Source organism: Drosophila albomicans, chromosome 3 (assembly GCF_009650485.2).
Source record: "Drosophila albomicans strain 15112-1751.03 chromosome 3, ASM965048v2, whole genome shotgun sequence".
Taxonomy (NCBI): Eukaryota; Metazoa; Arthropoda; class Insecta; order Diptera; family Drosophilidae; genus Drosophila; species Drosophila albomicans.
In genome coordinates this window covers 19,897,124-19,923,233 of record NC_047629.2, presented here as the reverse complement: position 1 = coordinate 19,923,233, position 26,110 = coordinate 19,897,124, and the positions used below count along the sequence as shown (strand labels likewise).

The 26,110-nt window shown below is 43.6% G+C and overlaps 1 protein-coding gene across 3 annotated transcripts in view; it reads right to left on the bottom strand.

The window, feature by feature from the left end:
• Positions 1–238: 238 nt before the first annotated feature.
• Positions 239–26,110, bottom strand: part of LOC117568194 (protocadherin-like wing polarity protein stan) — a 63,525-nt gene continuing 37,653 nt past the window's right edge. Inside the window, exons 4-10 of one of the 3 annotated variants that reach the window (XM_052003968.1) lie at positions 24,677–24,740; positions 14,734–16,442; positions 7,277–14,666; positions 4,935–6,839; positions 3,844–3,850; positions 3,208–3,272; positions 239–1,911 (exon numbers count right to left, since the gene is read on the bottom strand). In XM_052003968.1, the coding sequence (XP_051859928.1) occupies positions 1,878–1,911; positions 3,208–3,272; positions 3,844–3,850; positions 4,935–6,839; positions 7,277–14,666; positions 14,734–16,258 (10,926 nt within the window). In that variant the 5' untranslated portion in view covers positions 16,259–16,442; positions 24,677–24,740 and the 3' untranslated portion in view covers positions 239–1,877. Of the gene's footprint in view, positions 1,912–3,207; positions 3,273–3,843; positions 4,154–4,934; positions 6,840–7,276; positions 14,667–14,733; positions 16,443–24,676; positions 24,741–26,110 lie in introns of all 3 variants that reach the window. The other 2 variants (XR_007954765.1, XM_034248653.2) reach the window with 2 other exon arrangements.

The following is a 26,110-nucleotide window of genomic DNA, read 5'->3' as shown; positions in this document are numbered from 1 at the left end:
CACGCATACATACAAATGTATTGAGTTTAATCCAAACCAAAAACAAAAAAAGAAGAAAGAAAATATAGCAAAGATATAATAATAATAATAATTATAATAGCAACAACAATAATATGAAATTATTAACATGAATAAACGTAACAATTCTAAATATAAAAAAACCATAACCGAAGATTTTCCATTTAGTTGCTCTGAAAGAGAAACGATCGCTAGGAAATGAAACAAGTTTTGATTATTTTTTGCATTTGTTTAATTTAATAATATACACATTTTATTCATATACGTTTTTTGTATTTGTCTAACGAAATATTTGCTTAAATTTGTTGCATTTGCATTTTGCGTAATTTACATTTAAATTTATCAATTCACATACAGTTAAATATTAATAATTTTACTTTTAGTTTGCCAGCTCATGAGCAGAGTGCCACAAATCCTTTGGAATGTACTTGATTTATTTATTTCTTTATTGTAAGCAGCTTAAATTTTGTTTATTTCGAATACAAGTTGGCCAAGTTATCCATTGTGGCCAGTAATAAATTATTTATAATTGTTGCACATTGCGAACACAAAAACTGTTCTAGCTACAACTATTAAATATGTTATCCGATTATTTTCATAGACATTTACTGCTTGGATATGTTCTGTGTGTGTATTTGTGTGATGTGTTGTGTCGTGTTGTTTCATAGCAATATTTGTATTTATAATTTTTGCATTGATTTTGATTCATTCGTTCGGTATTTATGCGAGTTGCACACACATATATTTCAATTGTACAACTTTCGACAGGCATCAACTGCGTTGTGTGTGTATATCTAATTAAATGGCAACGTTTGCAAATTAATTATAATTTCATTTCATTTCATTTAGCATTTTGTGCAGTTTTTGGCGATTTCCATTTCGGGCTCAACTGAACTTTAACTAATTTGGCATAATAATAAGCTCTACTCGTGCGATACGAGTCATAATGAGGCACACATGACTTTTGTTATGTTATGTTATTTCAATCAACGCAAATTGAATAAGCTCGAAAATATATATGTGTTAGACGAACTGTTACCCAGCACATACATTGCGTATACGTAATGAGGGTAGCAAGTTTAATAGTTTAAAATTTGCAAAGGAAAACATTAAATTTTTGTTATTTTGGGGATGTATTTTTTTTTTGTTTTAACGTCGCCATCCACTGGGAATTTAAACTAGACTTAAATACAATATCTATAGAGATGTGTGGGTGAGTATGTTGTGTCTTGAGCTTAATTAACTTTTATGGTAATTTGTAATTTAATCGAAAAAATGCATAAAATCAGTCTGAGTTTTATTTAATACAAATACAATTTGAAGTTAGTTTAGATTGATGTACTTATTGTAGCACATACATATTATACATAGAAATGATCGTACATAGAGCTCTAAGTAAATGCAAGATTTCGTTATGTAGTATTCTCAATAAAATTATTATTTTAATTTAAATGCCATTTAAATTAATTAAATATACTTATTCAAAAATATATATATATTCATATTTGTATGTATATGTGTTAAATATTATAGACTTATTAGTTCGTATGTTTCTGATGTATACTGCTTCGTATTACGGTCCAAGTTTTTAACTCCTCTTCTCTATTCTTCTCTCCTCCTCTTTTCTTATGTACATGATGCCACACACGTTGAGTGTGTGTGTGCGTGTGTCGTTTTTTTTGTGTGAGTATTTCAATGCGCGTGTTAAGCACTAAATAATAATTTTAAACATTTGGCTGCCTTTTGTATTGCGGCTTGCGTCTGATGGTTGCAAACTGATTTGTTGCCAGCTGTTGTTGCCTCAGTTGCTGCTGCAGCTGCAGTTTATGTTGCACTTGTCGCTTTGCAGTCGTCAGTCGTCACACTGTGGTCTCATCGTCATCAATATTCCGCCTGCGAAAATTGCACATCAATATTTATTATTTGCTTTTAATTATTTAACTACTGCGTTGATCACAACTTATGCATGCGATTTATAACTAGATTATTATAGTATTTACATTTATTCAATACGGTTATCAGAAGCATGCCAATCAAACTAATTTTGATACAATTTAATCTATTTTATTTTTAGTTGAAATGCGTTTTGATGATGGTAGTGAAAAATTGCGAAAAATATCTGTTTATACAATAATATGCAAAAAAGTACGATGTGCAAGGATGCAAAGTGTGTGAGTGAGATTGTGTGTATGTTTGATATTATGTGTGTAAATTATTTGTGTGGGGTTTAGGCGTGTTAATGTGTGTGTCTAGGCTTATCGACGGCCTTCAATCTGCATTAGATTAATTACTGATAAATGTTCGTTAATTTCATATACTCGTAAATAAATTTAGAATGCGAATCTCGTGACCCTATTATGTCAGTTTGCTTGTAAATTGTTAGGCTTAAGGCGCATTTTGCATGTATTTTGGTTAACATAAATCAAATTTCATTAATTCACCCAATGGTGAAATCTGTTTAAATTTAAGTGGCCGCATTATGTGAGTTTTGTTAATTTTACACTTCGCCTTATTTATATAATATTAAATAGTTTGATATAATTGTTATTAAATCTTGGGGCAGCATTTTTTGTCTTTATTTGAACAATTTTATGACTCAATTATTTTTAAAGTATATGAATTTTAAATTAATTTGAGAAATATTATGACTCAGCAAAGAGGGTCTAAGTAAATGTATTTTAGGGAGGGAGTTAAGTCACTGCTTTTAGGACATTGTAGATTGATGGTATAATGAAATTTATTGATTTGCCATGAAAGCCGTTGAATTATACTATCTTAGCTGGCACTAAAATTCGACTGCTTCAAATGTGACATTTGAATAAGTAAAGTTGTAAATTTAGTTGATGACAAATGACGAGTCAAGTAGAGCGAAATCGTTGTAAATTTGCCAGTAAACAGAAATTTCTTTACATAATTTATTACACAGAAAGAATACAAATTTTAAAATCATCAAACTCTTTAATCAATTTATCAGCGCCGAAATTATTTAATTAAGTTTATTGCGTATACGCCTAGTTAATAAATACATAACTCTAGCCATTGGTTTAATTTAGTTTAAGTTGAATTAATTATTTGACAATTTTGAATCTGGTGCAAAGTTGATCTAATATTTATGGGGAGGAATTGATTGAATTGCTAGTTCTATGGTTTGAGGGGATTTGATTTGGTTGTATGTACATATCCTGATACCATATTGTAAGCGACCAGGGATAATGTTGCCTCTGTTGCCTGCGATGCAGCCAAATAATGTCGAACTGTGGAAAATGTTTGCATAGTTGTTTTTTTCTTGTTGTGTAATGTTCTTGTTTCTCGTTGCAATGACAATGATAAAATGCGTGAGACAATCAAACAAATGGGCAAATAAGCAAAAAAAAACAAGAGAAAACATGAAAATTGCATTCGAATTTGCGACAAATCAACAAATCAAATAAACAAATGTTTTAATTAAAATGAGAGAACTATTTATATATTGATTTAAACAAATTGAATCGAATTGCGATAAAAACGAATGCAAACCATTTACATTTATTTATGCAAAAACTCAAACAAATGAAATCAATTATTTCATTTACATTTAATTGAGCGAAAATCTCGTTTGCCCTTTTTTTTGTTTTCATTTTCGGTAAGTAAATAAAATTTAATGTGCGTTTGTTTAGTTAAAGAATTTCAATTGTATTTACACTTAAGCTAGAGGACAAAAAACTAAATGAAAATGAAAGATTGGAAAAACGGAAGAGCAACAATCAAAGGAAAGGAAAATCTTGTGATGATGCAATACGATGATAAAGTTGAAAAATATGGAAAATGCTTTTCGTTGTGGTTTACCTCAGAGCTGTTGTTGTTCAATTGATTTGTTGTTGTTGTTGGGAGTTTGTCAGTGTTGTTGTTGTTCGTGTTATTTGTATTTGTTGTTTTGAGTCGGGTATTTGGGTTAAGAAAACGCAATTGGCCCCGCCATTGTTTTTGCATTGCGTGCACATGAGTGTGTGAGTGTGTGTATGAGTGTTTTTGTGAATGTTGTTGTTGATTCAATTGTTGTTGTTGTTGTTAGCAAAGCGCAAAGCAAAGAGAGAGGGAGGAGAATAGAAGTGAAAGATAGTCAAATTAGATTTGCTTCAAACGTTCCCAGTTCCAGCTGAAAGTTTCAATCATATGTGCGTGTATGTGTGTGTGTTTGAGTGTAAGATGTGTGAGTGTGTGTGTGTGTGTGTGTGTTCATATCATATTCATTTGCATTGTTTGTAGTTTTCATTGTTGTTTGGATATCGCATCGGGTGTATGGGGCCAAAAAGGAGAGCGACGGGATAAAAGAACAAGGAAGAATTTTTTAGACAATTTTGTTTTATGTTTTATGTGAGAATGTCATGTGTGTGTATGGAAGTGTCTATGTGTGTGTGGTTAGTATGCCATAAAGCAAAGAGAATTAGAAACAAAAGAGTCGAGATTAAAATGGAATCAAAGCAAAAGACTGAAATGAAATCTCAACGTTTAAATTAAACGAAATGAAACGAACCGAATATGAGAATGAATGTATGAGTATGAGAATGCGTATGAGTATGAGTGTTTGGTATGTGGGGATAGTTATGGGTATGAGTACGAGAGCAAATCAAATTGAATTCATGTAGGAATTTGAACTGAAGATTGCATTGTACAATTGGGAAGTACAAAAGCAGCATACGATTTGCCGGCTAATTACGAATGTGGACTAACAGAAGCCACAATGAATGAGGAGCAGCTCACTTCATACAAGGACCATACTACACACACACATCGAGTCAAAAGTTAAAGAGTTGAAAGGAAAACCAAAGGAAACGAGAACCCAAAAAAAAAGAAAAAGACCGAAACACAAAAACCCGTAAAGGAAACCAAACCAAATGAAATGCCGTGGAAAGCAAAAGCAAGACAGGATTACTCACTCTGTGTCCGTGATGCTGGCCAAAGGACCCAGCGGTTGCATGGGTGCCACCATATTCGAGGGTGGCGACGAGGCACGCGAACTGTGCCTTGAACTGCCGCCTCCTCCTCCTACTCCGTTGACTCCCAAACCATTGGGCGTGACGAGGCCATGGCCATTGAGTGTGTGCCTCGCAAGCAGTCCAGGATTATTCATGTCGTTCACAAGTGCCGCATGCGGATGCATTGGCATCAGGTGGCTGGCGCTCAGTTTGCGTGCCTGTTGCTGAAGATGATCCTCCTCGGCGGTGTAGGGAAAGTGATACCCGTTCTTGTCCGATCCCTCCGACAAGCGATCCGCATGCTGTGCCTGCTGCTGTTGTTGTTGCTGCTGCTGTTGATAGTCGTTCTTCAGCAGCGAGTGCACCGAGTGCAGTGAATCTGTGGCATAGGCTGGCTGCCGTTTCAGGCTGTAGTGACCATCGCGTGAGCCATAGATGTCGGGCGTAATACGATCCTTTGACAGATAGGGTGACTCCGACTTCGCCCCCAGATAGCCGCTACCCAAAGTGCGTTGCTTGTCGTAGATGTTGTCGCTGAGGTATGCTGCATCCGGGTGGAAGCTACGTAGATGTCCAATGGTCTGCGAGCCACTGGCACCACCATTGCCACCTGGGTAATCCTTCTCGCTGCCATAGTGACTGGGCGGCTTATAGGAGCCATATTTATCGGGATAATCATTGCGCCGTCCGTACAAGCTGTCCTCGTAGCCATCGCGTGCATCGCGTATATTCTCCAGGATCGAGGGCGTCATGTTGATCTTGTTGTGATGCTGCTGCATGTAGCTGGTATCGGTGAGATCGGGATTGGGCAACGGATTCGGTGAGATGGTCATCTTCTGCCCGTGCACATGCTCATTGTCAGAGCCCGTGTCCTGTGACCAGCGGCCAATATTTGGTGGGGACTGCAAATAGGCATCGGGCAGCTGACTGGACCAGCGAGGGGCATAGACGGGCTTGTTGACGCTCGGGAAGAGCTGCGGACTTTGCACCACATTCAATTCTGGTGGCGTTGTGGCCTGTACATGCTCTGTAATGTTGGGCAAATAGGCGGGCGTGGCACTCGCTGCTGTGCTGCGATGTGTGCCCGAGGAGCGTGCGGTTCTCGACTCGTCATCGTCGCTGGAGTGACTCGAGGCTAATTCCAACGAGCGTCCATCGGTCTCTGAACCTGAATCGGAATCCTTGCGCTGTCTCCGAGACTTCTCCTCGCGTTCGCCGCGACTGCGACCTGTTGTGGAGGATTCAAAGCCACGCAGAAAACTGGGCGCATCGCTAGCAGAATTGTAGTTCGAGGTGGAGGTGGAAGTTTGACGCAGCTGGCCATCGCTATAGGGACTAGAGCTTGTTTTGGCAGTGCTTCTTGAAGTGGTGCTAGAAGCACTGATTCCAATATTGCGCCGTGTTGTGTCGTAGTTGCCGGCCAGGAAGTTGTTTGGTCTGGCTGCGCCGTTCACATTGTGCGAACTGTTGCTGACTACCATGGAGGAGTCCAGCAGCGGCACCTTGCGGCCCATGCAACGCAAGCATGTTCTCTGCAGATTTTCGCGCACTCGCTTGTTGATGATGCAGTAACCAATGAGACAAAAGAGTGCATGCAACAGCACCACACCAGAGAGCAGCAGACTCAACAACTGCGAGTGCTCCGAGGCAGCTAACACGGCCAGCACCCACATTACACCCATGAGGGGCAAGGAAACCACCGAAAGCCAGAGCAGCGTGCGCAGATTACCAAAGCCCAGCACGTGGTCCTTGAGCGTAAAGGCGGCTTTCACTGAGACAAAGAGTATCAGCAGATTGACTACAGACATGCCGGCTATGGGTCCGACCAGCCACCAAACCACGGGCTCGTAGACTGACAGCCAACAGCTAGAAAGGATAGAAGTAAGGAAGTTATATTTAAGTCTGATTGATTGACAGAAAAAGGAGTGAGTTTTATAATTACCCAAGTTTAACTATAGTGCACGAAAAAGTATTATTGAACTTTAAAAAGTAATTTGGTAATATTGTAAATTACACTTGTCGACATTATAAAATAAGAAATTACCCGATTTCTAGCTGAATTTGACGTTTTCAATTAAGTTGGTAATATTCCTGAATATTATATTAATTGATGAGCTTGAGGTATTAAAAAACGCGGACAGACAGAAATATAAATGCAGACAGAACGGCTCTATCTTCAATTATAGCTTAGCATGCTGAAGGATGCCTCCATCTGCTTGAGGCTTTAACTTTCAATAAAAGTGTTTTGGTTTAACCATTGAGAACTAAAATAATGGGACTAATAAAATCGTCGTTATACTTACAACAAACTGTTGCCGTACTCGTGGGCCCGAACACCAACCGAAAGTCCAACGACGACGGCAGGTGCGCCATAGCCCATGGCAAAGTAGAAGCCCATGGGGCCGTGGTTGATGTCCCGCATCTCCGTAAGCATGCGATAGAGATGCACACAGTCCACGGTAGTCCAGGCGAATGCGGCCAACCAGAAGTAGTGCAGACAGATGGCAATCAGCTTGCAGGGAAACTCATTCTCAAGCAGGTGACGCCTTGACTGCATGCCCACAAAGAAGAGCAGCTCGGCACAAAACACGCAGAGAACAATATTCTGGTGAATCGTATTCGAATTTGTCTGCTGACCACGCAACAAAGCCAAGGCCAAGAGCACGCCCAGCAGCAGAGGCAGCGATACCATGAAGGCCGAGTACGAGGTAATCTGCACCAACAACGATGGCTCGGGAATATCCTCGGGATCGATGATGTCGACAATGACCGCATAGTTGGAGATGTGTGTGCAGCTGCAGTTGATCAAAATAGGCAATTGTGAGACTGTGGCAAAGTCGCCATCAAAGTCAGGTATCTCCGTCTGGCACCCAAGGCGGGTCCATTGATTGGTGAACGAATTCCAGCGAACACACTGCGGATTCGAACGTGGTCCAAAGCGGGCAGCATCCATGTCTAGCCACATTTGCAGTTTGATCGGTTGCGAAAGGTGCGGAGAACCAAGAGAGCGATAGACCATGTGCTCTGGCTTCAGCAGCTGCTCCGAGGGATAGATAACTTCCACTTGCCGCTTGACCAGACGTCGATCCCTGTAGATGGCATCGTTCTCGCCCTTAGGTTGCTCGCTGCTATCCGTATTGCCTTCATAGTTAGGATTTAGCTGCTCGGGGGAATTGTCGCCACTCAGCTCTTCTCCAGAGTTGCCATGGAACTCAATATCTTCCAGGTTAAGACGTATATGCGGTTGTTCCCCCACCTCGATGGCTTCATTGCTGTTGGCTTCCTGCTGCTCTGCTGAGGCAGGCGGAGGAATCTCGTGTGCTGTGATGCGTATGTCCTCGATTTGTTGCTCGCTGCTGCTAGTTGGTGCCTTAGGCACATCAAAGACTTCCACAAACTGTTGCTCCGAGCTGCCAGAGTTAAAAGTGCTGGAAGGGTTCCGACTGCTGCCAGTTGTAGTGGAAGAGGAACCAGCCGTAGCGGATGAAGTTGAAGAAGAGGAAGAGGAACCAGTTCCGGAAGAGTAGCTGCCTCCCGCTGAGGATATTTTGCGTGAGGGAATCTCCAGTCGCTGCTGTTCCCTCTCTGCCGATGGCACGAGTATTTGCAGTGAAAGAATGGGCGTGGCCAGCTCCACGTCTACGCCCCAACGCCTAGTGATCGTCTCATCATATAGATCCGGCAGCAATTGTCCCACATCCTTGTACTGAGCATAGGCTACAATGGCGCGATAATCATTGCCTCGACTGCCCTGAGTCACCTCATCGCTTTCGGGTGGAGTTATGCCCAGCATCTCGAGGGGTACAAGCACTTTGGTGTATTTATCGAACTTGTGCTTATCGAGAATGTAATTGTTGTACTTGGGGAAGCTAATCACAGGCTTCTGCTTCGCCGAGTGCTGCAGAAAGCCGCTCGTATCGGGCAGTATGACGCTCTCCGTGGTAAAGGCATTCGGTTTCAGGTACTTGGCTTTGTGGTACTCGCTGAGCTGTTCTGGCTCATAGCCAAACAGCGATTCGGTGGTGACAATATCCAACCCGAGGACCATGTTCCGCTGTACGATCTCAAAGGGATTGGTGTAGGTGTCGTGCTGGGAACGTGCCAGGACAACCATGTACTTGTTGAAAGCATCCACGAGGTCGTCGGGCCCACGCTGTATCAACTCTGTGGCACGCTTCCATTCTGCATCGTACTTACGATCGAGTATCACGCTAGCAGCATCTACCAGATTCTTGATGAAGTACTTGTCTTGACTATGCGTCAGATTGAGACCACTCTGCATGAGCTCATAGTTAATAAGTTCCTGCAGTATACCCTCGGTCACGAGGAGATCAGCGCCGTAGAGTCGATCGTGTGAGAATTTCAGTTCATCGGACAGATAGTCCATTTCCAGCTCATGTGACCAGACGGCACCGCCTGCGCCACCAGCATTCTGCAGGAACGACGACTCCATTTTGTATCTTCGGTTGTGTTTCGGGGCTGGTGGTTTACTCACTGCACTACGATCAACAGTCTCGCAGGCATGCTGCAGTTGCTCGGCCATTTTGATGGCTACAAACGAATTCAGCTCCAGCTCCAGTTTCTCCAGCTGTGAAAGTTGTCGACGCAGCTCTACAAATGGCTCCGATGTGCAGTTGTACATGTCTGGCGTGCTCCAGCTGCCCGTCTGACTGTCGCAGCTGCGTTGTCCTTTGCCACGGGCAGGAAGCGGACAATTTTCCACAGTTACACTGCCCAGCGGAGTGCGTGGCCACCAAATGCCTGCGGCAAAGGAGCGCGGACAGGCATCGTACACTACCTCGCAGCCATTGAGCGTGACCTCTGCATAGGGATTAGAGCAAGAATCACAGCGCCTGCCAATGACGCCCTCGCGGCACTCACATTGTCCCGTCAGTCGATTGCAGGCACTGTTAAAGCTGCCAATGGAGTAGCAATCACAGGCCAAACAAGCCGTTTCATTGGGAGGCTGGTAGTGATTCGTCTTGCAGTAGCATTGCCCCGTCGTCTTGTTGCAGTCCGGATGATAACCCTGTTTGATGTTGCATTTGCAGGGACCGCAAACCCTTTCGCCCCACCATCCTCCTGGGCAAGGTTGTTGCAAGGTGCGTTCGCAGTAATCTCCGTGCTGATAGCTGCTGTTGCATTCACAGCTGTAACCTCTTGATAGGCTGACATTAGCTCGACAAACACCTGCAGCACAAGGTTTCACAGTGCAAATGGGCGCACAGTCTGTTCCTACATATCCAGAGCTGCATTCGCATTTCGCTTCATCCCAGCTGCTGACACAGCTCGAGTGGGCAGGACAACTGTTTGGACACTGTGCCCTTGACTCGCAGCCATCCTCAACATTCTCGCGAATAGTGGGACGCGATAACACTGATTGACTGGCGCCAATGCGCACATCCTGAAGACAACCCTCAAAAGGCACTGCATCTTGTACAGTGCCAATGGTACCATCCACGCTGCCCATCACAATCTTGCCTACGTAGAGTCCTTGCACCTTCTGAGACATGGGTACAGAGCCAGTGCGTTGGCCGTAGTCCACGGAGAATTGTATTTCCGAGCCCTGCTGCCATTTGATCTCTACCCGATGCCAGTCGCCATCGGAAAGATAAGCGCCCGCCAGATACATGGGTTCATTGTCGTAGATATAGTAGAGTATGCCGTGCTTCAGGCATATGACCGTTGAGCTGTTTTGTCCTATCTGGATCTGCATGATGAATGCATCTTCCTGACGCGTGCGTATCGAGAACGATGTAAGCCAGGGCAATTGAATGGGACGCAGCAGCGGATTGAAGCTCAAGCTGCCATCGCCAGAGAAGCGCCAGGGGGCAGGTATATTGTCCTGGCAGTTGTTGCCCGCATAACCTTCGGGACACTCGCAGCTGTAGGTGCTCCAGCCCTCGTGACAGGTTCCTCCATTAAAGCAGGGCTCAGAGGAGCAAAGCGGAGACTTTTGCGGACAACCCGAAATGGTGCCATTATCCGCCACATACGAATTGAGATCAACATAGCGCTCATCAATGCGCAGATCCGAAATGCAGCCCACAAAGTCACGATTGGCCACCGGAAAGTGGGCAGGAATGCGAGGCAAACCTCCCACTTGCAGTGGTCCAGTGAGATCAAGGAAACGATGACAGGTTTCGGTAAGTAACGCACAACGCTTGTCCAGCTTCAGTGTGGTCTGATTGGCACAGTTCCAAGGCGCGCTTAGCTGTCCGGACAGGGCGATTGCCGTGTCACACTTGTCCAGAACCAAGGTGACAGTACGATTGAAGTAAATGATCTCCACTTCATGCCACTTGCCGTCTGATACCTTGCTGGGTTGAACCAGAGACACACGTTCGCTGCTGTCGCCTAGGGAAAAGGAAAAGCCAATGTGTCCGTCGAGCAACTCCAGAGCTATGTAGTCATGCAGCTCATTGTAGCGCCCGTTGTAGAGCAGAAGTCCATTGTCTTGAACGGTGGCAAAGCGCAGCTTGAGATTAAAGCGGTGCCGCTGCTTGAGACTCTCGAAAGTAAGGAAAGAGTTGCGCGAGAAGGAGCGAGAACGGAGCTCACAGGTCGAAGTATAAGGCGGCGGCTGAGAACTCAGATAGTTCTGCATGCAGGACAATCCACCCTCGCAGGCATCGGACATGCAGGGTCGCAGCTTGCTAATGCTCGTCTCGCAATTTGGTCCCGTGTGGGTGTCGGGACAAACGCAGGTGTAACCACCTTCCCGCCGGACGCAACTACCGCCATTCTGGCAGGGATCGGAGTAGCAGAGATCCACTTCAGTGTCGCACAGGTAATGCTCTTTGCTTCCCGTAAAGCCTTCGGGACATGAGCAGGCAAAGGTGTTGACTGGATAAATTGGTCGGAAGAGCACCGTGTCGCTGTGTATAAACTCCGAGGCATTGCCGAATTTCAGCACTGTCAGGCACTCCTCAAAGTTCAAGCAAGGCTCACGCACGCAGAGATTGTCATCAAATGGCAGCACTTCGACTGTTGCCAACCTAGCGAGGATTGCACGATTGAGATAGACTCGCTCCTGCAGATACTGTGGCGTATAATATTCCTCATGAGAGACATCTGGTCGCTTGGCGGAGAAACTGACGTTAAGTATACGTGACGTGACGTCTGTGTCATCTTGTATGCTAAAGATGAAGATGTTCTCCTTGGGACAGGGAATAATAGCAGCTAAACCATCGAGGAAGAAGTTCAGCAGCGGAGAGAGAAATGCCTCCTCGGTCATCTCGTTGAGTCGCACTGTTACCGAGTTGAATAACATGTCTTCGGTGATCAAACGCACGGAGAGCTGCATGATAGCCTTGGCCTCGTTAATGCCATCGGATACAGACACCTCCATGGTGGCAAATTTGGGCACATTCGTATTCAGCTGTGGACTCAGTATCAGGCCACCCGAGCTGCTGTTCAAGCGCAATAGATTCGCATTGTTACCCGAGAGTATGCGATAGTTGAGCTTATCGCTGACGTCAGCATCAAATGCAGGAATGCGTCCGATTTCTCCACTTGGAAAGTGATCGCGGAAATTGTTGAAGATCACTTGAAAGTCGCGCAACTCGGGCGCATTGTCATTAACATCAGTGACAAGGATTTCGATGTGCGCATCATTACGTAACGGAGGACTCGCTGCTCGTACCACAAGCTCGAAGCGTTTGCGGGAGGATTCATAGTCCAATTCCGTCATGGTCAGCAGCTGGGCACGCTCGGAACCGGGACGTGTGACCAGTGAGAATGAATTGGAATCATCGCCACCGATGATGGAATAATGCACCACCGCATTGACACCCTCGTCGGGATCATGAGCATGTATCTCACCCACCACAGATCCAACTGGCGAGTTCTCCGGCACGTAGAGTGTAATCTTGTCAGAAGCGAATGTGGGCGGGGAATCGTTGACATCTTCCAAGCGTATCTGCACCTCCACAGTGCTTGAAAGCGGTGGGGATCCCTTATCTACAGCAATGGCCGTCAGATGATAGACGGCAACACTCTCGCGATCCAAACCCTTATTAGTCCTGATGGTGCCCGAAGTTGGATCAATTACAAAAGAACCATCCTCGACATCGCGATCGCTGAGCAGATACTTGATGCGTCCATTGAGACCGATATCCGGATCACTGGCAGACACCTGTATCACCGAGGTGCCCACCAGTGCGTCCTCCAGTATAGAGGATTGATAGAGAGGATTTTTAAAAGCCGGAGCGTTGTCATTCACGTCCGTTACGCTGATCTCTACATCGGTGGTGTCACTGAGAGAAGGATTGCCGCCATCCTTGGCTGTCACAGTTAAAAGATAACCACTTGTGGTCTCTCTGTCTAGCGCTGCACTCGTAATAATCGCACCCGTCTGTGGATTAATTGTAAATGGATCTGGACTGCTCAAGCCATTGATGCTTTCCTCGTTCAGCGAGTAGGTGATCTGTGCATTGATGCCCACATCACTGTCTGTTGCCGAAACTACAAGCACTGTGGTGCCTACAGGAGCGTCCTCAAACACCGAGGCGCTATACGGAGCATTCTCAAAGATGGGCGCAAAGTTATTCGCATCCGTGATGTTGATGTGCACAGTAGCCGTGTCGGAACGTCCACCTGAATCTGTGGCCGTCACCGTGAGCAGGAATCTTTTCTCTTGCTTGTAGTCCAATGGCTGAGCAATGGTGATGAGACCCCTGCCATTCTGCGAGGTGATAGCAAAGCGTCCTCGCGTATTCCCGGTGCTAATTTCGTAGTGCAGTCGCGAGTCCTCATCGGGATCGGTGGCTGTCACTGTAGTTACTGGCGTGCCAGGCGGCTGATCCTCGCCCACATTGGCCTCGTAGTATTTGGGATTAAAGGTAGGATCGTTGTCATTCACATCCTGCACCGTAATTACTACCGAGGAGCTGGCTGACTTGGGTGGCACTCCACCATCTTTTGCTACAACTTGAAAGGCAAAACGACTTTGTTCCTCGCGATCCAGTTGCTTGATGGTCTGCACCCAGCCAGTGCGCGGATCAACAGCAAGCGGAAAGTTGTCGTCCCTCTCCGAGATGCTGTAACTAATCTCCGCATTGGCGCCCTCATCCGAGTCGTAGGCCTGCACCCGAATGATGTTGTAGCCCACCGGGACATTCTCAAGCACGCTTTCCTGGAACTGCGAAGTATAGAAACGAGGCGCATTGTCATTGGCATCGATCACGTTCACCAGTAGCTGTGTGGTGTTACTTCTCGATGGACTACCGCCATCTTGCGCGCGTATAACGAGACGATAGCTTCTAACACTCTCGTAGTCCAAAGGCTTAACCAGACTGACATCTCCACTCATGGAATCAATGGAGAACTGCGACTGTGTGTTGCCACCAATGATTGCATACCGAATGGCCGCATTGTTGCCCTGATCCGCATCTGTGGCGCGTATATGTGCCACATTGTTATCGTCACCCCACTGATCCTCCGGCACCTGAACCGTGTAGGTGCGTTCACTGAACTGCGGATAGTTGTCGTTGTCGTCGAGAATCTTGACGAGCACGCTCGCTGTGGCTGTCTTGCGTTCGCTTTGAGCTGCCGCCATGTCTGAAGCGGTTACTAGCAGATGATAGCTGTCCGAGGTCTCGCGGTCCAGGCTGCTTCTCGTCGAGATGACACCAGAGCGTGAATCGATGCGAAAGATGGGCATCTCCTGGTCCTGCGCATTGCCAACACCATCTAGGAGACAGAGAGCACAGAAATAATAATCAATAAAAATTTAAAGACGAGTCTTCTTATCACTTACCTGTCACGCCTTCGATGCCGTACTCAATTTCTGAGTTCTTGCCAATGTCCTGATCCGTGGCACGCAGCGTTATCACCGTCGAGCCCACCGTGGCGCCCTCGCGTATACTCGCCTCAAACTGCTCGGCTTCGAAGGTGGGACTATGATCGTTGCAGTCAAGAACATTCACCTGCAGCGTTGTGGTGCCACTGCGTGGCGGAAAGCTATCATCTGTGGCCACCACTCGAAAGTAATGCACATCCATTAGTTCGCGATCCAGACTGGCCGAAGTGGTAACCACACCAGTGCGAGAATCTACCTTGAACAGCGACTGCGAGCGTGAATCCAACAGCGAGACCATGGAGTACACCACAGGTGAATCCTCAGGATCACGAGCACGCACTGTGGTCACAGCAGCGCCAGCTGGCTGCTCCTCGAGCACCGAGGCCACATACAAAGCCTGTTCAAAGTAAGGAGATTGATTGCGCAGCTCGCGACGCACTCGCTTCGCAATGTCGGTGTCATTGAACTCCTGATGATGGTAAACGATCTTTAGGCGATGATCTGAGTCCACAATATCGTTGCGATTGCACCGTATGTTGAACGTGATGCTCACTTTCCACATTGATTCGTGTATGCAGACATCACGACTTGCCACCAGATCACGATTCTGGTGTTCAATGGCAAATCGCTCATCGTTCACGTCGAGGAAATTCACTTTGCAGTGTTGACACACAGACTTGGGCAGAAAGGCGCTTAGATTGTTGATCAACTGCGATTTCCGCAAACAGATCTGATTCCATTTGTCTGTTGTGTGGATGGCATACGAGGCATAGGTCTCCGATATCCATTGCTTGGCATCTGTGATGCGTCTGTGTAATGCTGGCTGCAACTGCAATGGATCCGTGGAGACGCCACGACGCTTACGACTAAGGATGCGATGTCGCATCTCGTTGTCAAAAGTGTTGCCGAAAATAAGATCCCCCGCCCGAAAGTCTGTACTGTTCTCACTGTACGCTTGCTCCAGCTGGTTGCCATCGAGTTGCAGGAATTCTTGTCGCAAATCTCGACGTCGTCGTCTCCGTTTCGAGTAGCCCGTGTTGTCCTCCTCCTCGAAGTGATGCAGATGATGCAGCTCCTGCTCAATACGTCGGTCCTCATTGCAACTATGGCCCGAGATAAAGATGCGCACGGGCAGACTGTAGTAGTCAATCGATCGCAGGCGATTTGATGTTGAGTCCACGTAGAAGGTGAACAGATTGGGATAGTAGATGCCATCGCATTTAAGCGATTTCTTTAGCTGTATCTGGCCATCCTTGTGGCTGACCGCGACTAGATGATGCACAAAGTTGGCCGATTTATGCGCATTGATTTTGTAATGACGCTCCGAGCCCAATTTGTAAACGGAAGCATTAAAGATGACAGCGCCCGGCGGTGTTTGTTCGTGCACAATAATTAGATAGCCCGAGATCTGTGCAATTTGGATTGCCAGCTGCAGCAGAAGCAGCAGCAGCAACGGCGACCGCAGACTGGACTTTGTTTGCATTGCAAATGCACTTGATTATGCTTCTTGTGTTACGCAGTAAATCTCCTCCACTGCTTCCACCGTTGTGTGTGTATCTCTCTTTATGCTTGTTGCTGTCTATTTTGCTCTGTGTGTGTGTGCGATGGCAAACAAACCACAGTGCAATTAATGCCTCTATTCAATTATCATTCGTGCGCTGCATTGCCTGCGGAATAGAGTTAACGTGTACACAAGTTAGCAATTGATTTACACATACACACAGACTTGCACACTCGTGTGTTTGCGAGTCATGCTTGTTTATCGTATATATTAAATGTACGCTGAAAAGTAGGCAATACTTTTTACTTGAACATCGCATCACATATCACGCATACGCCCCGCTGTTCGTGCTGAACCAAATCTGTCACAGCTGCCAACAGTGGCATTGCTGCCATTTTGGCTTAATTAAACCAGACTGAGATGAACACTTGATGTGATCGACGTGCAGATACCTCGCAAACAAAATAAATTCTTTACTTTACACTCTATGCAAGTCGAAGCTTGACAAAAAATTGTCTTATTCCCTCTGCTCTGCTCTGTTTGACTTTGTTAATTCAATTAGGCCGTAGTTTACGTTGCCAATAATTATATTTTCTTTTCGTATTAAATCTGTAGCTCGTCTGGCCTATTTCATTAGTTACACTGATAAACAAAACGAAATTATGCCAGAAGTTCTCTTTAAAGGCAACAGTGCCTGACTTTATGTCAGTAATAATTATGGTTTCATTGCATGCTGCACAAGTCGTCAAAAGATGCTCGACTTGCAGACTCTACGTATATAAAATTATACACTGATGAGCACATCATAATCAACCATTTAATGCCTGACTCTGCAGGTTTTATGTGTAATAATTATTCTGTTATTGCAGACTTTAATTTTTTTTATCAAACTTTCACTTTGTTGTTTATCTGTTAATAATGTTTCACCTTATTACTACTATTTTCCGTTTAATTGTTGATCTTCACACATGGCTTAATACAAGGCTGGTTGGTAAACATAATCTAAAAAATTCGAAGCTGTGTTTGGCTTTCGGCTTCGCTTTAATATCTTAATCTATGTGCGACCCTTGCGATTCATTCCATGTTTATAGAGTATTAAAAACGCGTCCTGTCCTGCTGTTTGCTCTCGCAAATTTATGTCGACAGCAATGCGCAGCGGATAACACAGACGGCAGACAACGGAGAGACGGTTTTTTAATTTAATTTTTGTTGTGCATGTGAAAACGTGCACGATGAAACACAAAACTTTTCATTCATCGCATCACTTTGCTAACAAACGACTTGCTTTTATTTTTGGCTGTTTTTGGACTGTTGTTGTTCTTTTTCGTTTTCTATTTGTGTGCACCCCTTTTGCCATTCGCTGACATTGTCCGAAAATGAAATACAGCTTAATCTGATAACGAGCGTAGCAGGCAGCCAACAAAATGCCACAAATTCGCACGTAGAGAACTCCTGTCTCACATGACGGGGCCAGAGTTGCATGCCCCGTCAGGCCATTATTGCAAATTTAATGAAATTCGATTCAGTATAGTTTCGTTTAGCAGCTAATTAGCAGAATTCGAGCTGAAGTGGGCAGTAGCAGGCAGGCAGAAGAGCTAACAGAAAGGGCCAAAGGACATTTGGGCCAACCAACTAATTCACATGCGAATTTTGGCTCAACGTGTTCAATTACAATGCACACAACGTTGGCTTTTCCCACACATTCTCATTGCGCATACGCAACGCTGCGTTGAGTATGCTAAGCCAGGCAAAGCTGGCGAGGGGAGGGCAACGAGAGCCTGTAAGTTCTCTTTTAATTGCAGTGTTAACATGTTTAATTAAAATTGCTGCTTGAACGCGCCCAAACGCGGCGCTATGAAAAATGCAAAAGTCGAGACGGCTGCCAGACAACAACAACAACAACGTCGACTGAGACTTTCTGTTGTTGATGTTTCTGGCGCTGCTGCTGCTGTTGTTGCTGTGTGTGGCATGCGGCTGCAACTGCGATTGGGAGTCAACAAGCATGTGCTCAACTAAATGCAAGCTCTTTTCATGCTACGCCAAGCCTGAAACGAAAAACAAAACATAAACCAGCACAGCACAGCACAACCCAAACCGACCCGAGTTGAGGCAACGCAACGCAATGCGACGCTAAAGTCAGCAACATGAAATTATTAAATTTTCACACGCTGACGGCAACAATTAAAAAAAATGTAGAGCTGAAAGCTGTTGCTGACGACGACGTTGGCATACGCTTTAAATAAATTAAAAGACCTTAAACTTGTCCACGCTCTGCTGCCTCGCTCCCTCTTAAACAAATATCTTGCAACAATGTTGCACTTAATCTCCCTCTTGATGTCATATCGCATGACTTTCTGGAGCTACCCTGCTGTGCATACTCTATGCTCTCAGCAGACATGTGTCTGATGCGTCCAGGTGTGAACATGTTAAAATTTTGTTAAGCTGCCTTCAGTGTCGACTGCATTTAGTTGAAATTCTCTTTTTGGTTTAGCAACTTTTTGTTGCACTATTTTGAGTGAATTTACCGCAACAGTTGCACAACTAATTAATGTTTTATGACATAGCAAAGTAGTTGTCTAACGTTCCTGATAAGTTACAATCGGAAAGCGAAGTCTGCATAATTAATGCGTAGAAACTTAAGACGCGATAATTAACAATAGGTAAGAAGACTTCCTCTGCAATTACAAGTTGCAAATTTTGCAATTAGAAGCGGGAGGGGGACGCGGAGTAGAGTAAGTATTGTGGCAGGTGTGGCAGGCAATGACAAGCTGCCTGAAGACAGTTTGTAATTCAAGTTATGCGCCGCAGTTGAAATATGGCTTCTGCCGCGTCCTCGCCCCACAAAATGGCGTCACTTGGCAGCCTACTAAAACCTATCAACGTGTGTGCCACACACATATGCACACACACTAACACATACTACCCCACAATACAGTGAAACGCCACACAACAACAGCTGAAATGGGCTGTCAAATTCAGGAAGCCAGCCAAAATTTGCCACATGTAACACAAACCAGCCAGCTACGAGGTTGTCTCTGTGTGTGTGAGTGTGGTGTGGGAATTTCTTTGGGTGGTTTGTTGCTTTGGTTATTCGACATGCGAAAGGGTTGCTTCAGTTTCGTTTCCCACTCTCCCTCACTGACATAAACATGCGAATTTTACGGGACAACCGCCTGGCGGCGCTAAACTTTTTTAAGTAGCGCCATCTTAACGCTACCTGAAATATAATACCGCTACCGCCCAAATTTGGCCAAGCACCACCCGCTGCTGTTGGCAACTTTTTTTTCAGCTGCTGCTCCTTCTGTTGTTTGAGCAAGGCAACTGATAACATTTCAGCAGCAGCAAAAAGTGAAGAAAAAGAATGAAATGATGCAAAGGGAAACGAAACGAAACGAAACGGAGCGAAAGGAAACCAAACAAAACAGATTTGGGTAAAGAGAGTCTGGAGATTGCCGGAAAAGTCAAAGTTAAGCTTGATATAAATTTAATACAGCCCGCTAAGTGGGCGTGGCTGACAGCTGGCTTTGTCGCTTAGCGCAGCTAATGAGCGCACACAACTTTTTCTATCATTTTTTTCAGTTCTTGTTGTTGTTCTTGGCCCTCAACATTGTTTTATGTAATCTGAACTCAAAAGCTTCTCTCGGCAGGAGTTGGAATTTTTTTGATGAAAATTGCCTTAGAGTGGGCGTAGAGATAGGGGTAGTTAAATTGGCGGACACACTAATGAAAATTGATCAACATGGTGGGCTGAGACATTATTGTCACTTGGCCAAATTGCTTTGATGACTTTGCTGTTGTTTTTTAATTAGCTTTGAGCGACGCCTCAATTGTTGCTTTTGTTGTTCGGCCCTTTAAGGTAATTTTCAGGATGCAAGCAAATCAATTAAACAAAGGATGCCATCGCGTGCCAAAGCAACAATGCGAAGCAGAAGCCATATTAATGATAATAATAATCATAAATAATGCGAGGCTCAACAAGGTGTCAAATATTTATTTGTAGCATACTTTTCTGGGGCGTGACTCATATAAAACTTAATTACCATAAATTTCGGCAAACATTATGGCTTCGCGTGCTATGTGCCACGCCCCCTCTACGCTTCCGAGCAGAACATGACACAAACATGTTGTGCAATAAAATATTCGGTTTTACTCGACAGGTTTGCGTGCAGGAAATGCGATTCCGGTCTAGACACAATAAGGATAACTACTTGCTAAATAATATTACATGCAGCCCCATGAAAACGATGATGATGATGATGATGACGACGACGACGATGATAATAGCAAACACGAAAACTGCAGACAGACATTTAACTGCATTAAAAGCGCATTAGTTGTGTGCCACCACATTGCGTTTACTTAATAGTTGAGCGCCAACATTTCGTATACGTAATATGCGGCAGCAGTTGCTCACTCTAGGGGCACTCACACACACTCCAGCTGATTTTTAGCTGTGGCAAAGTGAGTGCTCGCTGCCACACACTCTATTAAATGCCAAGGTGTGTGTGTGTGTGTGGGAGGTGCTGTGTGTCGAGGGACCTCGCAAACACTTGACGCAGACAGCAAGTTATTTTGAGCTGTGGCTGAAATGACAGAGCCAACAGCGGAGCTCAAATAACAATTAATTCGGTATTAAATCTGGATTATTACGTATACGCGCAGGCTGAATAAATAAATACAATTGATTAAGGCAACAGGAAGCGGGGACAAGGCAGCGGAAGCTGCAGCAACAGCGAAAGCCACAGCAAAAGCAAGAGCACACAATGGGAACCCACGTAGAGGGCGAAGATAAAGATGAAGGAGCAGACAAGAGCATGCCGGAAGAGGCTGCGAAACATGAACTGTACACGAGCAAACAACAATGGTTGTTGGGCGAAGAGAACGTGCAGAGAAACGGAGAAGAATTTTACTCTACTTTCGTTGGACATGCAACAAGAAAAGCCCTGCAAAGGCAGCCAACCAACCAAACAAGCCAAGCCAAGCTAAACCGAGCTGAGACGAGAGCAAAGTAATAGTAGCAACCATGTCTCGAGCTATTTGCGTCCATTTTTCCTCAGTCTTCCCTTCTCTCTTGCTGCTTGTGGCCTGCCTCCCACGTCGTGCCACACACGCAGCAATGCAATTGAGTTTAAACGGCAACAATTCTGTCGAGTCGAGCTGCTTGTTTGCATAGAATTCGCATAGAAGAATCTAGTCGAAAGTATTCAACGAATACGATTATATGATACTGCAGTCAGTGTCTGTGCACTGGCATTGCTACCAGACCAAACTCAAACGCAAACTCAAACCAAGTTGACTTGCAACATGCTGTACAAATTAAAAATGCGCCAGAGGCGTGACAAAAAACGCAAACTTGTAACAGGATCTTCTCGTTCTCATGATGTTCTTCATCCTCGCACTAACGATGAAGCAGCAATATTGCAAAACACAGAGCCAACAACCGAGAGCCGAAAGCTATTAAACTGCAAACGGGGGAATCCATTTTCATTGCGCGATTGCGATTGCACATCAAAGACATGTCAGTTGCACAAGGCTCTTCATTTGTATTTGAGCGAAGGAGAAGAGCAAAAGCTCAGTTTAAAGCTTGCAAAAGTTGCCAGCGAGGAATTAAGTCAACTATCACTTGATTGACTTTTGCGAGCAGTCTAGATTAAGTACTAAGATTAGCTTCGAAAGCACATTCAAGCAATATCGATATAGTTAATCTGAGAATAAATTGTAAATGCAGAGGATACTACAACTTTAACCTACTTTGATTTACAATTTATGTAGTATTTATGTAAGTTCTTTGCACTAAAAGCACATTAAAGCAATGCTCCACATTCATGGTTATAGTATAACCTTTTTGTTATCGATATATTGTAATTTATCTGAGCATAAATTAAAGAAAACGGAGATTTTAAAACTTGAACATACTTTGTTGTAAAATAAAATAAAAGAAAGACAAGCAAAGTGCATGTGATACTTTAATGTTTGCCTAATGCAAATGGAGCAAATAAAATTTACAAACTCACAATTAAACAACAACTTTACGTGTAGCTAAACATTGAACTGACTTTAAGGCTCAAGGCCATTTATGTAAGCTCAAACGTTTGCAATAAATTTTGGCATCAGCTTAGCATATAGTGCATCGTCTTGATTACAGTTTTAAGCACTACAGAGATTAAAATGTGCAGCAAAAAAAGCAAACTAAAGAAAAATAAGTAGATATTTATGTGGACGCATGAGCATCTATAAAAGTATATTCTATAATTTTCAAGCAGCATGCAAAATTTATGGCTTTAAGTGCCAAGCAATAGACAAGACGCAACAGCAGCAAGTTGTTGCCCCAAAGCAGTCATATATTATAAGAGAACATCCACACAGAGTGTAGATGTGTGTGTGTGTATGTGTATGTATATAAATTTAAATGCAAATCAGGATGGCAGCACTTACGAAGAAATGTCTCAGTTCAAGGAGAGATAGAGAGAGTGAGGTTTGAAAATAGCTTTAAAATAAAGTTGGTACAACGACAAAACACTTCATTAGTGGCTTGTGGCAATTGGCGCGTATCGTTGAATTTATTTGCCACTGTCAGCTGACTGACATTTTCATTTAATTGCGTGCCTTTACGTGGGAAAAGTGGCGAACCAGCGACACAGACAGCGAGAGAGAGAGAGTGGAAAAGAGATGGAGAAACATCAAGAGAGCGAGCGAATAAAATACCGAAAGTTTTAACGCAGTGACACAAAATCAATAAGCGGTTGCAATTAATGTGCCACAATGAGAACATAATTAAAAGACTTGCAACTTTTCAATTGCCGACGATACGTTCCATTTTACAAGGCTGCCATGCCTGAATTAAAGCGACTTGCAAACGCAACTGGAAGAATGTCACACAAACGCAGCACTGAAAAGTGTGCTATGAAAAAGCAAAAAGCCTCGAGGTAAGCACGCTTCTTGTTTCCTGCTGCTCTGTCCCCTGCCTTCTGTTGCTGTTTTTGCTTCTGTTGCTTTTTCTGACCAGTAAACTGCGTAAAAGTAAATGAAATGAACGAGTACTTGAATAAATGAGGTCAACTATGAGTGCTTTGTATTCGCATCTATTTCTATGTCCTTTGTATCTTTTTTTATCTTTGTATCTGCAATGGCAACTGCAACAGAAACTGTGTCTTTCTATATCTGTTTAACTTTTGCCTGAGCCCTCAAGTTAATGGAAATGCAGCCGTGCGCTTTGTTAAATCTCAAATGATAAATGTTGCCAGCAGCAGCAGTAGCAGCAACAGCATCAGACAGTGGGAGTCGCCACGCTTTATGTTGGTGCTGTTGCTGCTGTGCGGCATTGTCTGCAATTAAGTTCCATGACAGCAAAGGCACTCAGAACATATGCCAACGCTTAATCAGGAAAACAATGGCTGACGGAAATATATATGCAGACACTCTCTCGTCCTTCTCAGCGCCTGCAACTTGTGGCACAAAGTGCGTGCCACTCATCATGCGTTGCCCTGACAAAAGCACTCCTCTAAGTAACTGTAACCAGCGACGAGTATGGCAGCTAGTAGGAATATCTTTTGGGATGTAGAAGCTCAGTGAAGCGCAAATCCCATTGAATTTATTTACGGCGGACGAAGCATCGAAAATTTATACGCATGTAGTTTGTCTACTCGCATTTATGTTAATGCATCGTCGTTCTTAATACCATTCAACACAGTTTTATGGCAAATTTATGCACGAAGCACTATGAAATATTGTGGCTTTAAGTGCGGCATTTAGTTCGAAACTGAAAAGTGATTTAAATAAATCGACTGCAAAGCCAAGCATACAGTCAGTATATAGTATGGTATATAGTATATATTTGTTAGCATGGTATATATGTAGACAGAGGAAAGCCAAAGTCGAGGCGTGTTGAGCTGTCAATTAATCGAAAGCATTCTCGGCACATGCAATGCTATTTTGCTGGCTGGCAATGGCAATGAGAATACATAGCAATCGCAATAGCTGCCATCGGTTTAGCTAATGACGCCCAGCAAACAAGCCGAAAGCGAGAGCACAAACAACTGCTTGCTACCCTGCAGAGATAAGTGCAGCCTTTGGCTGTCGCACACCACTAATTACAGGGTATTAGCAACTGCAGACAGCACCGACAGCAACAAATGTGATTTAAGCTGTTGCTGCTGGAAATAGAAGAACTCCCAGAGAGAGAGAAAGAGAGCTAACTCAGTTGAGTGTCTATCAACGAAAAGTGGAACAACAGCAGCAGCTCCAATGACAGCTAAAACAATGGCAACCATTATCAGAGAGTTGGAATTGTGTGTTATCCTAACTGCCAACAAGTCTTGTCCGGCAACGGGGCGTATGCGCAATGTTTGCTTGTGTTGTTGTTCTTAGTTTGCTTGCATAAGAATGACAAGTTTCGCTTACCTTTTAGCAGAATTACAGCAATTAAGAGACTGGCGTTTATTATTTAAAGCACACATGTTGCAAGCTGCAAAACAAAGCAAAAAAAGAAATTAGTAAGAAACCAAGTGTACACATATCATTTAATTGAGTCTCCCGAGAGAGAATGATTGACTGCAGTCCAACAACATTTAATGGCCACTAATTAGCAGCAATTTCATTTATTTCCTCTTTTTCCAGCCACAGTTTGTCTTGGTTTATCTACACACACACCCGCACACATGTTTGTCAGCCAAAACTCAGGTTAAACAAACGCAAATTACACAACTTTTTCGTAATATTTGGCAACTGCTGTCGTCGTCGTAGTCCTAAGTCAAAGGCACACAAAAACCTACAAAAGGTTTCAACTTTTACGACTAGCATGCGGAGTTGTTTTTGGTACTACTATGTCAAAGACTTGCCTCGAAAATTAACTTTTGCCAGATCAACTACAATATAAGCACATTTCAAGCAGCAGAAAGAGGATGCTGCTGATGTGCGACAGATACTCTTTGATTTTTAACTTGTTCTTTCAAATATTGTCACTACAAACAGTGAGGAGTAAATTAAATGAGTTTAATGAAATTATTCGGTTGAAACGAAAAGCTGAATGGAAGGTAAAAGCTGAGTTAAGCTTACTTATTTCTTTACTCAATTGAATGTATGGTAGTAATTTATTCCAGAAATTGCACTTAGATCTAGACGATCACTTTTGGTGCAAATAAGTTTATAAATTCTGAACTATAGTAGGTAATATTGTTTGAATCGAGTTTTTGATTTGAATTAACGAAGATCCTAAAATAAATTGTAATTTGAATTATACATATTTTTTATAAGAATTTGTTTCGAATTCGTTGGCTATCAAATCGTCAAATTTGATTGATTTTGGTGTGGTATAGCTTTAACTCTTTTATATATTTTTGCTTCTTTCAATAAAATAATACTGCTTTAGAAGTCGTAATTTGGTTCAGACAATCATTTTTGATACTATAAGTTAATAAATTTCGAAGTACGTTGTTTGCTGTGAATTTTGGATTTGAATTAATAAAGTTTTAACGCTAGGAAATATATTTTTTAAAACTTTAAGCTTTTTTTCGACCTGACATCTTTAACTTTTTATTTATTTTTATTTCTGTCAACCAAATAATAAAAACGCTTTAAAATTCAGTAGCAGGTAATATGCTTTGCTTGTCAGCTCGTTATGAGGTATTACTTGATTGCATACAGAAAAACTTGCAAGCATAAACAAGCGCACAGCTGGCATATGAATTGCTAAAACAGTAAAGATAGCAACCACATTAGGCAACTTTATGCAAGTGTGTGTGTGCGAGTGTGTGTGTGTGTGTGTGCGACAGTTATAAGTTACAGCTTTCGAGTGCATACTTTAGTGCGCCGGCAAAAGGCAACAAACTCTTTCAG